Consider the following 15,667-nt stretch of genomic DNA (forward strand, 5'->3'; position numbering starts at 1 on the left):
TGCAAAAGTGGCAGGAGAGCATCTAACTGAGGGGAGGCAGAATTGGGTATGGAAAGTCAAATCAGAAAGTCTTCTGGTTCAAAGTCACATTGGATTGATTCCCAAGGAGAGGTCCTTGTAGACTGATGAGGGAAGTTAGCAACAGCAGCACCAAGTCTACTAATGTTTGACTTGAAACACTACAGAAAAATGTTTGTTTATAGTGGAGTGTGTATATGATGTTTACCTCTCTCTTTTTTGAGTACTTCAAGGTGAAATCTCTATGCAGCATAGTGATCATGTTTCTCAAAGAGTTTAAGTATGCTTCTGGGTATTCCAGGTGTTCTAGGCACCAAAAAATAATAATAACAATAATAATAATAATAAAAATTAAAAATAAAAGAAAGAAAAAAAAAAAAAGAAAGAAAAAAAAGTTCCTTGACAATGTTTTATACTTGATTTCGTCACATAAATATACATATATAACTTACATATGTATATATATATATATATATACACATTTGTAAAATAGGTGCAAATGCCTAGGCATACTTACAACATTTTACGATCATTCTTTAGGGCAGAGGGGTCTTTCACGAGTCTCACATTTCTGTAGTCTGGGTAAATGTGAAAAAACAGGAAGCTCTGACACCTTGTAAAATATACAGCATAGCCAATTTGTGAGCTTTTGTTTCCTTCTGGCCAGGGAGGGATCCATATTGCCTTACTTCAGGCACACACTGTGGGTTATTTGTATATACAGGCTGGGTTACGGCCTATGGAAGAAGTGAGCTGAAGTGGACCTCAAACTGTATTTTGTATATGTTATTTCACTGTCCTTGAGTAGCCATGCTTTCAACAGAATTGTTCTCAAATGTGTGTTTTATTTTTTACTGTTTAATATATATTTAAAAAAAAAATCCATGTACATATTTCCACTAGAAAACAGACAAAACAAAGTAGATAGGAATGAAACTTTGTTAGTTTCTATATTTATAATTGTTGTTCGTTGGACATGGTGCCACATCATCTTCAGAACAAAGGCTGCAAGATTTCATCACAAATGACAGAGAAGTGGTTATCTGCTGAATGTGCATTAAGGCTTTCTGGTGTTCCTGGATTCCAAACGCAATGATCTACTGGTCACATGGGACAACCTCTGTGCACAGCAAGAATTTTCTCTCTGAGAGAATTTAGTAGAGTACGTTCACTTAATTGTTTGAAGAGCAGAAAAAAATCTTCAGTCTGAATAGGTTAAGCACTCGTGGAAAAATACATGTTTTAATGCACTGAAGAGGATCACAAGAACAGCTGACTTCTGTGCAACTGCAGTCCAGACTGTGTATGTGAAGTGTTCTTATGTCAGTCAATGTTGCCTTAGAATGTGAGCTTGCAGCAAATGAAACCAAAAGAGATCCTTGTCACTGGTTTCAGATAACCATATTCATTTAGGGAACTTAGAGGAAGATGTGGAAGACTGGAAGACAGTCTGTTAAATCTGGAAGTGGCAATCTGTTAAATGCAGAAATGGAAACAGATCAAGGATACAGATAAATGCAGAGCAAGCCTTCAGAACTGGGATGATCTTGAGCAGAGAGTAACACATCCAACAGCAGTTCCAAAATGTGGCCTTTGGTCATCAGTCTGAATTGGTGCTCCTTCATTCCCCATCACCCAACATAAGAACTAAGCATGCTGATAGCTCTTCTACAAGCATTGGGCCAGTGAAAGCTCTGACAAACACTTAACACTGGCTTAAGAAAATAAACAGAAAAAGGAAAGTGGTGTAAAATCTCCTGCAATGTTTTTATTATTGCTTTTATTGTTTATTGTTTATTGTATTATTGTCAGACTCTTCAAATTTGCATTCAAATACAAACCTCACAGAGAAGCCATTTTGGTTAGGCAAGAACTCGACACGTCCGGACATTTTATAATCTGTGTATGGAAAACTATTTTTCCCTAATGTTGCTGAAATGTGTGAGTGCATTACGATTTGTTCAAATGAACAGATGCATTTTCTTTGTTTTATTCCAAATCTATTCTTTTTCTCAGAATACTGATAATAGATTTAAGATGAGGTCACTGACTGTACGTACATGGTGGGTGGTTTCCCAATACCACACCAGCAGAAGGACAATAGCATCCTAAAAAAAGGAGCATTTTTTGTTTATAAAGCAGCAAGAAATATTGAAAAATGCAAATGAAATAAAATAGCTAACGCCTTTGGCATGGATAATTAAAACACATTTATAAAAGTATCTTTTGTGTTAGATGGAAAGCTTAATTCAACCCTAAATATGAAGCCATCACTCCCCCCCTCCCCCCCTCCCATTTCCTTATTTATAGTATTAATATTTCATTAAAACAATATGTGATACTTTATAAATTTAATCTGGGCATACTTTCCCCATAGTTATCTCTGGAATTTGTCTCTGTGTTTTTGCTAAATGGCACTTCATGCTAGGATTCCCAAAGTGTTTGGATTAGGTGCCAAGCACACCTACAGGAATCACATAGATTTTAATTCTAACAAGTTTGCCTTACAAATTTGGATGTGATACAGAAATACACCACAAAGAGTTAGAGCATCACCTAATTGGAGAGCCTTGGCTCCCATCCTGCCCCTGCTCTCCCCCAGTACAGCTCCAGCACTGCTCCACCCTTGGCTTGGAGGCTCAGCAGCCCCCAAGCAGTCCCTGGGAGCCTTTCTGCACAGACCCATCTGACTCTCGCTGTCACTCATCCCTGGATCTGCGTCCCACTTCTCTTCCAGCTGGATGCAAAACAAGCGAGCTCTATCTGCAGCTCAACAAAACCTTCCCAGCTCTTTCCCAGGAGAGTGGGAAGTGGATAACAGCATGAAATGTTCCAGGCAAATATTACCATCCTGTTTCGCTTTCTAAAACAATTAAAGCAACATTTTCCCACTGTTTTCTGCTGCGGCTAATCAGTGTGTGTAAGCAGACTCCTGTTTACACACACGAATCCCATTTTGTATGTGCAAATGCACGCCTGCATGCAGACTGCATGGGTTGTTTGCTCATGGGCACAGTTGTTTGTCTGTGTCCTAGCCAAGACACGCAGTTTGAAATATTTGTCTCTTGACTTTTTCTGCTGAAAATAAGCACAGAATATTTTAGACAGAAATCTGCTTGTTGAAGCACTCAAAGTGACCAGGATAGGCTGCTATGGCAAATGTGTTCTTAACCACCGTGACATCACTTTTGTAATGCTATAGAACAGTATGAAGATGTTAACTGATCAGCATCGATGTAATTAAAGTGGAAGCTCCTGCTCCTCAAAGATGAACACCTATTCGTTAATGCAGTGTTCCAGAGCTGTGAGCATACAGTCAGTCCAGCAAAGAAACCAGCAAATTCCACAACATAAAGAGCCAAAGGGTGTTGGGACCACACAAGGGCACCTTGTTAAGGCTGTAAGGGGTTACCTTTGTGCCAGTCCCTTTCTCATTTACAATCATTGCGAATAGAATGGATTCATGTTGTGCCATTTTCTGTCCTGACTACAATCAGAATGAAGTTTTCAAATCCCTGTCTGCTCTTTAATTTGACTGTCACTCCCTTTCCCCTTTTATAGCTTGGCAGCAGAACAGTAAATTCGACAGAGAATCAGAATATCCCTTTTGGCGGGCAAGCTTTTGTTCTCCATTTGCCCTTACAAATCATGCCTTTTGCCCTCCCCACACCTTCCAGAGAGGCCTTACAGGGACCGGCTGCAGCTTCCCTGCCTGATACTGAGCGCTGACCTCCTGGCTGGCAGTGGTTTAGTCTCTCCATTAGGTGGCATTCGCTCCGGTTCCCTCTTGCACATCACACAGCCCCCAGCAGCAGCCTGGCTCCCCCCTCGCCCCGCTCCTGCATGGCTCCCACCCCTAGTGCTGCGAGCTCTGCAGGCCTGCCAGCGTTCCCTGCCAAAACTTTGCAACAATTTGCAAATATACACGTTTTGTGTGTGTGTGTGAATAATCTTTTAAAGCACACCATTTTCTGCGAGCTACTTTCAGTGCATAGAAAGAACAGTGCGTGTATTTCTGTGTTTAACTGAAAACGTGTACAAAGCCGACCAATTAATTATAAACCAGTGTCCAACATTATTCTGCTTGCTTCAAAGGGGAAAGATGTTAGAAGGTAAGAGGGAAGCAAGTCCTTCCTTATCTCTTTCCTCAATGAATCCTGAAACAGCAAGGGGAAAAAAGCAAACCATTCAAAACTTTTTTTTCTTTTTTTCTTTTTTCTTTTTTTTTTTTTTTTCCTGAAAAATGCAGTTGGGTTCTTTACAGTAAAAAGATGTGGCAGAAAATCCAGGGTATAATGCAGTCAGCTTTCTTCTGAGAGGAAAGGGAAAGGGAAAGGGAAAGGGAAAAAAATAAAAAAAAAAAAAAAAAGAAAAGGAAAAAGAAAGAGAAAAAGGAAAAGAAAGAGAAAAAGGAAAAAGGAAAAAAGAAAAAGGAAAAAGGAAAAAGGAAAAAGGCAAGCACATTAAAAAGAACATAGGATCATAGATACACCTATATTTTTCCTTCCTGCAAAAGATGATCCAGGAGTTTCCCAGGTCCCTGCATAATAAATAGAAATGGGAGATGTGAGGTGTACAGACACCCTGGTGAGGACTGCTTTCTGTCCCAGCACTGGGGAGGCTGAATCTGAATGCTGCAAATGAATGTAAAACAGAAATAACTTTCAAATATTTGTTTCTCATGTTGACTTTTGAAACAGAAATTACTCCCTAATTTTGAGGATGGGATTTCTTCATACGCCCTTGGGTTTGCCTAGGGGGAGAAATGCAGACACAAGGAAAAAACAGTAGAATCCTTCCACTTCCATTCAGAGTTATAGGAAGAGCTCAGCACAAAGTTAAGAGGGGAAAAAACAATTGTGAAAACAACATGTCTGTGCTGCCCTTTGCTCTGAATACACACTGTTTACTTTCTCCTCTTTCTGAGGCTTTATGGAAGCTTTTTCTCTGCAGGTCAGATCCCCAGCTGTAAAAGGACCCCAGGACTGTCATTCTAGGCACAGCACAGTGCTGCTGATACTGCTACTGATACCCAACATCTGCAGCACTCTTCCTGCAAGAAATGCCTCCTACAAAGGCTGCAATTGCACTGACGATTTTTAAAAAGATTTCAACTTTGATCCAGCAACTCTGGGAGTGCAGCTTCTGCCAGCAGCTGTAATACTGCATTTTCCAGGGAGATGAAGTGGATGAGAGCAGTCTGCCAGTCCCTCCATCTGTCTCCCAGACTTGTCCCATCTACTCAGCTCAGCAGTTCTGGGGTCCATGAGCCATGTCGGTCAGGAAAAGAGCAGAGGTCTGAAGGATATGCTCACACCCTATCCTCCCTGCAGAGGCAGAGCTGTAAACAGGATGACCTGGTTGCACCCTCTGCTTTCTTGTGCTTCTCGGGAAATGGGATGAAGACAAGGGCACAAGTTTTGGTATGAAATAGAGGAGTAAAGGAGGGGACGGGCCGCAGAACAAGAGATGGGCAATGGCAGGAGGCAAATGCCACCTTTTTAACTAGATGATCTTTGAGATCCCTTCCAGCCCAAGCTGTTCCATATGATTCTATCTTTTCCAGCAACTCTGCTGTCTTCTTTCATGACCCTCCAGCACAAACAAGGCTGATACACACCAGCCTGGCAGCCTAAGTTTCTTGCAGTTCACTTTCACAGGATTTCCCTCAAAATGAAAAGTAGCACATTCCCTTCTGTTTGCATGGCAGTACCTTCAGGATGAGGAGCTCCAATGCTGCTGTTCTCAGCCCAGCAGCATCCATGCAAACACCAAGCTCAACTCCTCGTAGGGCCATATGGGGATGTATCTGCTCCCCTGTGCATTCTGTTGGCATTTGCCACACAGGCACACTCCAAGCGTTGAAATAACTCCCTCAGTCTTGCTCATGAGTATTCAAAGAACTTGAAGCCACAAATCAAGGCTCTCAAAGAACTCAGTGCCTGGTTTAGGAAAATTCGAAACTTTCTGTGCACTCATTCACTCACTCACATTTAACAGCAATTGTGAAAGGGAAAAAAATGCTCTGACAACTTCACTGCAATTTGACAACTCTCACTGAAAACCCAGTGGGCTGAACTGCCACAATCTATTACATCACATATTGCCTAAGCCCACTCAGTCTTGCAGTAATTACAGAAGATAAATCTGGCTGTGAAAATGGCTTTTTATCAGGAGGAAACTTGATGATAGACATAACAAAATGCCTCCTGTCTTATGACCTTTCCTTAATGGCATGTTGGTACAATGATTTTTGAGATCGTATCTTTTACCTGTGAAAGACTGGTAGGTACTGATACCTGGAAAAAATAGGAACTTCTGTTTGCTTCCCTTTATCTCATTACAATCCCCTTAGAGGTACTGAGGTGTCTGCACAAGCAGAATCGACTTATGATCAGAGTTGCCCTGTACTCACTGAAGTCACTCATGCGTCTAAAAATTCCATGGTGTCTTTACTATGATTGTCAGCTTAATGAAAGCCAGTGCAGGATCCTTGTCTATTCATTCCAGAATATGTAGGCTAGGCTGAGTCTTCTAGGGAGCTGAACTACAAACACCTCCCTTGCAGTACTTGGATTGGACGTGAGGTTTTCTGTAGCCATACTGAGAGTCTGAAGCTGAGACTGCTCCAGTACTGCTCTGCAGAATGAAATAACAGTGATAGGTTAGTTAAAAGCTGACTATACTGGTGAATAGCTAGAGCGACAAACTTTAGTTCAAAGGTTTCTTAGCTCAAAGCAACCTGCATCAACTGCATGTATGGTTGGCCAATTCTGGCCTATGCTTCACACTGTTTGAGAAGGTCAGGAGCACTTGTAGCATGAAAACACCGTTGATTTGATCCGTTGCTGCCTCCTTCTACTGAGTGCTCCTTCCTCTGTGGACTGTTGCTGGTAAAATACACGAGTTTTGGCTGGTGGGTGTCATTTACCTATAGCCGAGTAGGGCTGGGGCTGTGCCATCAGATATTCAACAAATAACAGAAGCCGGCACACGCACGTCAGCTAACCCACCTAAACACATTTCCAGCCCATACCTACGTTTGTTGTTGGTTTTGTTGTTATTGTTGCGTTGTTGTTGGCTTTTTTTTTTTTTCCACCTCCCCTTCGCATAATTAATATATTCGCGTTTCCTCCCACTCTCCCAATGGGCTACCAGCTGCAGCGCTCCTGAATAGCGAGCTTAATTGTGCTTTGTCATGCAGAGTACCTCTCTTTTCTATAGCAGGTTCCAAAGGGGCCCCAGCGGAGGTGGCGGCGGGCGGGCGGCCCCGCACCGCTCAGGTAGCGCCCGCGGGGGGACCGATCCCAGCCCAGCAGCCCCTCCGCTGTCCCACACGGGGTGATATATGTGGGACCCCGCGGGCGGGTTTCGTAGCAAAGAGAGGAGATGGGAGCTAATGGCAGAATCCGGGATAGGAAGAGATTGGCCGTTATAGGCTAATCATACGTCATACCGGCTGTATAAACAGACTGGAGTGTGGGCTGTGGATATTCACTGCGAATTACGGCTAATTATTATTTGGATAGCGAGATTTGGATACCGCTGCCTCTGCTTGCTGACCGGCACCTCTGTCTTCACAGTATCTCTCCCCCCCTCTTGTCTCTTGTTTTGACAGTTTGAATGCGGGTCTATGAGACATAGAAAGCCAATAAAATTCTCATTTCATCGTTAATCTGATTCCGTCGCGGTGTGGGTTGTTACCCTCACACCTGCGTGGCAGGGTGTAATTCCATTAATAATAATAATAATAAAATCAACATATTCATTACATGTCTTTTCCCCGATGATATATTGTGAGCAGTGTGAGTTAAAAAGAGCCATTTATTCCCACCGTGAATGAGTCTGCCGGGAGCCGAAGACTTCACCTGCCTCCTCCGTCAATTAGGAATGTATCGAAAATTCTACCAGAAAACGAGTTAAATTAACCGTTGGCTAATTTCCTTGTGTCCCTCCTCCGTAATCCCCCCTTTTCAGCTTGCCCCAGAAATTACCACATGTTGCAAGGTTCAAATAGCGCCTAATGAAACAGTGACTAAATGGTTCGCTCAAACTCACAGCGAAGCCCTTTCGCTGTGCCTTCAAAGCCTGTGGGGCTGCAGCGGTCGGGGGTCCCTGTCTTAGGAAAGAGGAGGGGAAGAAGAAAAAAAAAAAAAAGAAAGAAAGAAAGAAAGAAAGAAAGAAAGAAAGAAAGAAAGAAAGAAAGAAAGAAAGAAAGAAAGAAAGAAAGAAGAAATGCTCGGTTTTGGCAGAGAACCCTGCCCGGCCGCACAGCCCTCCCGCCCCGCCGCACACGGACGGGAGATTGGGACTGGCGGGGGCGTCTCGGGAGGCGCCCTGGGGACACGGGGACAGGGGGACGTGGGGGGCGGGGGCTCGGGGACAGAGGGACATGGGGACAAGCGGACACGAGGGACGGGGAGCGCCGGGGGCTTCCCGGAGCCGCGAGGGCTGTGCGGGCGCTGTTTGCACTGATGGTCCTCTCATATACTGCAAACCTCGGTTTTTATAGAGGTCACTCGGTCTGGGGACGGAAAGCAAAGCGAGCCCCGGAGCGAGAAAATAAGTCCCGGGCTGAGTTTCGCCCCGCGGCGAGGGGCTGCGGTCACTGCCCGAAGCTGTCGCATCGACGTATCATCTGCTGAAAGTCGGTGAATTCCCTGAAGGGAGCGGAGTCACTTCTGTGAAGCGGTGAGGCTAATACAAAGTCATCAAAGCACTATGGTTCTTGTCTTTAAGTGACAACTCCCTTTATGGGACTGCTTGAAATACGCCTCCCGCTTTTCAATGTCCCTCTATCCATCTTTGTCTGCTCTTCAGAAAAGCAGACAATATACAGCAAAGCCTGGCGAGCTCCCCACGCTCTGGCTTGGGCAGTGCCAACGTTAGCCTTGAAATTGTCACTCCTTCATTAATCTGCAAGCAGTCCTTTTGCCAGAGCGCGCAGCACACGCTGCCGGTCCCTTTGGGTTCGCCTGCAGCATCTTATGCCTAAGGAGGGATGCTTCGGGCCGTATCATAATGCGGGGCTGTCACCCGCGGCAAGAGCTCTCTCCGGCTCCTCGGGCCCCGGAGAAGGGCGGTGCAGCGTTTCCTCCCCAGGGCGAAGCGCCCGCTTTCTCCCCGCGGCGCTCCGCTCCGCCCGGTGCCCGTCGGGTCACCGCCTGTATTCGGGGCACCGGGACGCGGCCGGCGGCTGTCCCCGGCGGTGCTGCTGAGCCGCGCGGTGCCGGTGCCGCTACGGCAGCGGCCGTGTGCTTGTCGCTGAGCCTTCCTTCCGTCGCGGGCTCCTAAAGAGTGGTTGATGGATTGCTCCCGCGGGAGCGCTAAATCCGGCCGCGTTTGCAGCTCCTCCAAACACCGCCGTGACAAGTGCCAAAGTAAGAGGGCAGAGTTTGCTGTTCGTTCACCGCGGTTGCAGCGAGTATAGAATAGCACGAAATCAAGGAAGGAAAAACCTGCTGTCTGAGTTCTGTCCTACGGCCCTTCAGCCACCCCCACAGCTCCTGCATCCCCTCTGCTGCTGTCCCTGCCTTCGGGCTGCCCTGGCAACGCTGTTTCCCTTTGTCACGGCCTTTCAGGATGCGTCAGGGCACACCTATAGCTCTGTTCCTGTATGGGAATGGGGAGAGCTCTTCTCACATCCGATGCTCACTATGAAATCAAACAAGTCTGGTGATGGCAGCAGCTGCCTCAGTGGCACAGCTTGCACACTGAGTGTAGGTCACTGCTTCCTTTCAGTCCTTGAACAGCACACATTACCATTCACACTGCAGGTAAGAGAAGCTTATTTCTTTTCCTTCTCATTTTTAAGAAATTGTCAAATACTTCAAGGTAGTATTCCCACATCTCTGGTGCTGAACACCTGCTTGTTCCCTGAATTACTTCCACAGAACTGCACTGAGGACAGACACGCACACAAGCAGCACCCCTGCAGCTCCAGTGACAGCATCATCCTGATGTAGAAGGGTGCAGTGATCCTCAGGTCTGGAGCTCCTTCTGCTTTGGAACAACGGTGACACTACTGTGATACCCACGGTGTCAGTTTCTCCTCTCACAGCTTCCAGGTGGGGAAGGCTCAGTGTGACTTTAGGAGCCAGGAGGTCCTCTGTGAGGAAATTATAAGGGCTATGAGAGGACACAGTTGGAATAGATGGTCTAAAATGTTTTTTTCCAGATTAATGATGTTACAGTTCTATGACATAAGGGAATGGCCTGGGCAGTGAAGGGAAAGCCTCTGGGGAAACAGTGTGCCCCCCCGTTCAAGCTGGGTGCCGACCTCTGAGAAGGCCCTCATCTTGAAACACTGGATTGAGGTTCTGCACTTATTTCCCAATCCCAGGCTGGTTGCCAACCTTCCTGGAAGGATCACAGTGCTATCCCAGACCCCTCAGTTGGCACAGACTGTGAGCAGTCCACCCTGGGCCCTCTCCTCCTGCCCTCAGCAGCTACACCCTGCACTGGGTAGTTCCTGTTGAGCTGTGTGAGGTCTTGTTCCTCATTTTCTGATTAAAAGCAAGGCAAGCACTTGGAATTGGAGCTTTGAGCTGAACTTTTGAGGTTATGAATCAAGCACAGAAAGTGTTTAGGGGGTATTATTTTCCTAAAGGCTCTGCACTGGATTCAGGGGCTGAAGTCAGAAGTGTAGATGGAGTCAGTGGAAAAGCCACACTGGGAAAGGACTGGGAAAGGTGCTAGTGGGGAACAGCACAGCAGGAGAGAGGCATACACATCCTCCAGGACAAGAGGAACCAAGAAAAAGTTATAAAGAGGCACGGCTGGGACCGAGCAGCTCTCCCTTCCACAGAAAAAGAAGTTTTAAAAAAATGTTCTTTTAAATAATCTGATTGATTGTCACCACCCAGCTGAGCACGGGATAAAAGTAGCGAGGTCGCTGTGTGCATGCAGCCCCTTCGAGAGGCTGAAACTGAGGGCAGAAACTGAGTATCCCGGCGCACAGCCCCACGCCGGCACCGGCGGACTCGGGACAGCGGCAGCTGTCTGCCCCCGACCCCGTTTCCCTTCCCCGACGGCAGAGAGCTGTGGTTGGTTTCGGGCCGTGCTTTCCCGGCCTCGTTCGTATACTCGGCTCCACCCTGTTGCCAGAGCCCCCACCCCGCCCCGCCCGAGCCGTTGGTGGCAAAGAGCCGCTCGGCTGCTGGCGGCGGAGCTCAGCTGGGTTATAGCGGAATTGGGGCACACGGAGCCGCGCTGTCCCTGCGCCCAGAAGCGCACACTGCCCCGGCCGCTACTGCGCCTTCGCCCGGGCAAAAGAAATAAAGAATAGGAAGAGGAAGAAGAAATTCTCATCCGATCTCATTTATTTAAATAAATATAAATAGAACTTTTATATAAAACTATTCACAAACAAACCGACGGCCCGAACCCAAGCGACTGGTGCTTTACTGCCTTCCTTATTCACTTTCAGAGAGTTCGTCCAGGAGGTTCTCAGCCTACGAGTTCTTTTAAGGTTTTAAAGTCTCGGCTTTCTGTCCGAAATAATTCGGGCGGCTTTTTCTTCCCTCAAACCGCTCTGGGGAGAGGCGGGGAGGAACCCCCTGGCCGGGTCCGCGCTCCGAGCTGGGCGGGACAGGTGCCCGTCCCAGGGTCTGCACACAGCGCCGTGGCTGACCGCACCGACAGCCTCTGCCCGCGGGCTCCGACGGCGGTGCTCGAGGTGCCCCCGACGGTTCAAAGCGGGGAGATCTCCTTCTCCTCGGTGGCCGAGGATGGGGACAGGGACTCCTCGTCCTCTGACCTGGGGAAGTGGCCCTGGCCCGTGCTGCACTTGCAGCCGCCGTGAGAGCTCCGCGGGGCGCCTTTGCCCTCCTTCTTGTGCTTGACGCGGCGGTTCTGGAACCAGATCTTCACCTGCTTCTCGGAGAGGTTCAGGTACGTGGCTATCTCGATGCGGCGCAGCCGGGACAAGTACATGTTGGACGAGAACTCCCGCTCTAGCTCCAGGAGCTGCGTGCTGGTGAACGCCGTCCGCATCCTCTTCCCGTTCTGGATCTGGCTGGAATCGGACCCTCCTTGGGAGGCAAGCGACAAGTTAAGCGGGACGAGGGAAAGGAAAAAAAGAGAGCAGAAGGACACCCGAGGAAGGAAACCCGCCTCAGCCTCCCCGACTCCCGGCCGCGGGCTCCTACCCATGCCGAGGCAGTGGAACCTCCGCGGGTCGCTGACGCTGTACGCGGTGGCCGCGCAAGCGGGAGGGTGATGCGGCGGGTGCCCCAGGGCGGCGGCGGGCACGGCGGGCGGCGGGGGCTGCGGAGGAGGGGCGACGGGGCTGCCCCGCGGGCAGCACTGGGCCTCGCCGGCGGCGGCGGCTGCGGCGGGGGGAAACTGGCCCTTGAGCAGCGGGATGGCCCCGCCGCCACCGCCGCCGCCGCCACCGCCGCCCCCCCCGCGGGAGGAGTGCAGGTGAGAGGTGACACAGAGCGGGCAGACGCAGAAGGCCCCACTCTTGCGGGACGGGCATCCCGGGCCCGCCACCGACATGACGAGGGGGGACGGCACGCCGAGGGGGATGAAGAAGTCCTGGCCGTGGTGGTGGTGGTGCTCGGGCAGGGCCGGCAGCGGCCTCGAGGAGTCCTTGATGATTAAAGAGTCCACATAGAAGGAGCGCGACATCGCGGCGGGCTGTGCTGCTGCCGACCGGGCTGCCACTGAAGTCCTGGCGAGGCGAGAAGGTGCTTATGTTGGAGAGGCGAACAAAAGGGTCCCCGGAGAGGGCTGGTCTTAAAGTCCCCCCGCCTGGATCCCCTGCGCTGAGGGTTTTATATCAACTATTTAAACACGTGATGGCTGAAAGCCTCTCGGACCTAAATCTGCCCAGCTTCTCAGGCCGGCGGGAGAGGCGGCGAGAGGAGGGGGAGGGGAGGGGGGCACCAAGTGTGCGCGCGTGCTTTTTCGCTGCCCGATGGCTTCAGTCTTCGCCTTCGTCCCAGACAAATTGTGAGAGCGTGGGAGCCGGGGGAGGGGGGGGGGAAGGGGGAGGGGTGCGGAGCGGAGCGGTGACCTCGCATCCGTCCAGCAGCAGAGCCGGAGGGGAGATAAACTTGCGTGAAACATTGTGCCCGGCAGCACCTCCGCATCCCGCACGGAGGGAGCTAGGGGAGAGCCGGGGATGCGTAGGGAGCAACAGCAGCGCTGCCCTCGCGGCCGGACCGGAGCTCCCCCGGGGCACCGGGAGGCCGCTTCCAAGCGGAGGAGCTCTGGCCACTGCTGTAGATATAGGTAGGGAATTCGGGATGGGGTGCACCTACATGTGTCCATAAACACTTCTGCTCACAGGGTTTGGCGTTGGTTGTTATTGTTGTTATTATTATTTTCACCCCTCTCACCCCATCCGAAGCTTTCTCCAAATTGGGACTGAGCCTTCCCCACCGGCGCTAGTCTCGGCCCAGTGCTATCACAACGCCACTGCCCCGCCAAGTGCCCGGTCGCACCGGGACCGGCGCGCAGCGCTGCTGAGAGGCGGCCGTGCCGGAGCCGCTTTGATGTGCACCGAATGTGCTGAAGCAATCATTCAAAGTAAAATTGGATAAACAGCTAAATACGGTCGGTGGCTCCCGAGCATTTCAGATTGCATTAAAGGGCCGAGGTATTTGCGGCATATTACGCGATTTTCCAATGACCTGTTTTATGGGAGTTTAAAAAGAGTCCTCGGCGGAGGAAGGGCGATCGCACTCCTGTTGGGCAGATACGACGAGGCATTTGGAAGCGGCCGCGCATCCTGCGCCGCTCGGCTGGCGCAGGAAAGCGACAATTGTGCTCTAAGGCAGAAAACGCAGAGCACGGCTGATTGCCGGAGTGCGGCCCGGGAGAAATCGGCAGCCTTCACGCCTTTAGAGGCGGTGGGCGCGCGCAGAGCAGGGACGCGGACATCCCCTGTACCCCTTCACTCTTTAAATCAAGAAAAACAACACCAGAGGCACCGATACCGCTGCCCGCCCTCCGATCGGGGTGGTTCTCCGTCGGCCCGGGACTCAGCGCTTTGCCCTAGCCCCGTCAGAGGGGACACGGACGGCCCTGGCTCCCCTCGACGGCCGCGATGTCGCAGAGTTTTAGGGACGCTCCGCAGCCGCGAACTGAGGATTTATGGATGGCAATTAAAGTTTTATGAATTGCAGCTGAGGCTGGTTATGGAGCTATTTGAATGTGATTAGAATTCAATTAGAAAGTGTTTACCGGCCGGCGGGGCTCCGGAGTGTAAACAGACAGCTATTCCAGCAATGCGCTAATCCCGCGTCTTGTGACAACAATTAGGGACCGGCGGCTTTCGACGGGTCAACTCCGACCTCACCTAGCTCTCCCCAAACCGCTGCCGAGGCTTCGGGGCGGCCGGAGCCTTTCCCAAGGCTCTGTAGTTAAGGTCCCAGGGCGAACGCAGTGGACTTTCTCCGGTTAAAATGCAGTTTTGTCTTTTCTGTCTTTTTTTTCCTTCCTTTTTTCTTTTCTTTTCTTTTCTTTTCTTCTCTATCTCTCTCTCTTTTTTTTTTTTTTTTTTTTTTTTTTTTTTAGGAGAAGCTACTTAGAAAGAAGGGCTTCCAGTGTGCGTGGAAAACCTCAGTGTGCAGCAATGGAGCGGGGTTGGGAGGGGGAGACTGCTGTAAGTGGGGCGGACAGCGAGAGTCGGATCAAAGTTGCGATTTCTAATTGTTATAATAAACCAAGCGCGGTGATAAAAGAAAGGAGGAAAAAAAATAGCACAAAGCAAATCTCAGCCCTGAAAGCAGGAGCAAGAAAAGAAGTCATTTGAGAGCAGAGATATCCCAAACCAGGCGGAATGATGTAAGGCGTGCGCCCACATCACATCGGCCTCGTTACGATTTTATTTTTCAATAATTCTGTCCGATAAAATTTCATTGTCCATTAAGTAATCCCCGAAATGAGAGCTCTTATGAGCCTATAATGAGCTCTAATTGCTACGACTGGGAGAGCCACGTGGAAGGATTTAGAAGGTATTAAGCGGTTGGGTACAGAGCACAGGCTGTTACCTAGCCATTACTTTCATAATTCAAGGAGAAAATTAGTCCTTTTAAGGGAAAATCCTTTGATTCCCTTCATTCTGCTCGGGGTGACAGAGTATAGCTTTGTCTGCCTTTAGTTCAAGGCAGTGTAACAAATGAGAATGTAACGAAATTGCCCCCTTTTGAAAGTGGAGCAGTTCAAAAAGAACATCAGAGCCGCTCCCCCGGCCCGCGGAGCGCAGCGCTGGGCGCAGGTCCCTCCTTTCTCCCAGATGTCTCCAACACCTTTATGTCGAGGAGATTCACGGCTTATGCGACAAAAGCGGCTCTCTCCCCTCCCTCCCCCAGCCCCGGCTGCAGAGAGGCACTGCCCGCCCGGTGCAAACCCGGCAGAGAGAGCCGCACCTCGTGGCCGCGTTTTGAGGAGAAAAAAGGGGAAAAAAAAGAAGTTTGCGGGGCGAACGTGACCCGAAGAGGGATCTGGGCGGGCGCGGCCCTCGCCCCCAAAAAACCCCGTGTGGCCGCGGGGCCGCCGGCCCTTGAGCCGGGAGAGCGCTCCTTCCCCGGTCTTACATCGATTTGGGATCGGCTCCCTAAGCCGCTGGCTATCTCGGAGCCGGGCTGTGTGAAGGGAGCGCAGGCAAAAAAAGACAGGACTTGGCCACAGCTCCCAT

At 49.7% G+C, this 15,667-nt stretch overlaps 1 protein-coding gene across 1 annotated transcript; it reads right to left on the reverse strand.

The window, feature by feature from the left end:
* Positions 1-11,709: 11,709 nt before the first annotated feature.
* On the reverse strand, positions 11,710-12,651 carry GSX2 (GS homeobox 2). Its single transcript, XM_042870439.1, has 2 exons — positions 12,168-12,651; positions 11,710-12,050 (listed from the first exon to the last, which is right to left on the reverse strand). Exons 1-2 carry the CDS (start codon positions 12,649-12,651, stop codon positions 11,710-11,712), a joined length of 825 nt encoding a protein of 274 aa, XP_042726373.1.
* Between the last annotated feature and the right edge of the window lie 3,016 nt (positions 12,652-15,667).

Source organism: Lagopus leucura, unplaced genomic scaffold (assembly GCF_019238085.1).
Source record: "Lagopus leucura isolate 7727_CA_CO unplaced genomic scaffold, USGS_WTPT01 Super-Scaffold_100004, whole genome shotgun sequence".
In the NCBI taxonomy this organism is placed as follows: domain Eukaryota; kingdom Metazoa; phylum Chordata; class Aves; order Galliformes; family Phasianidae; genus Lagopus; species Lagopus leucura.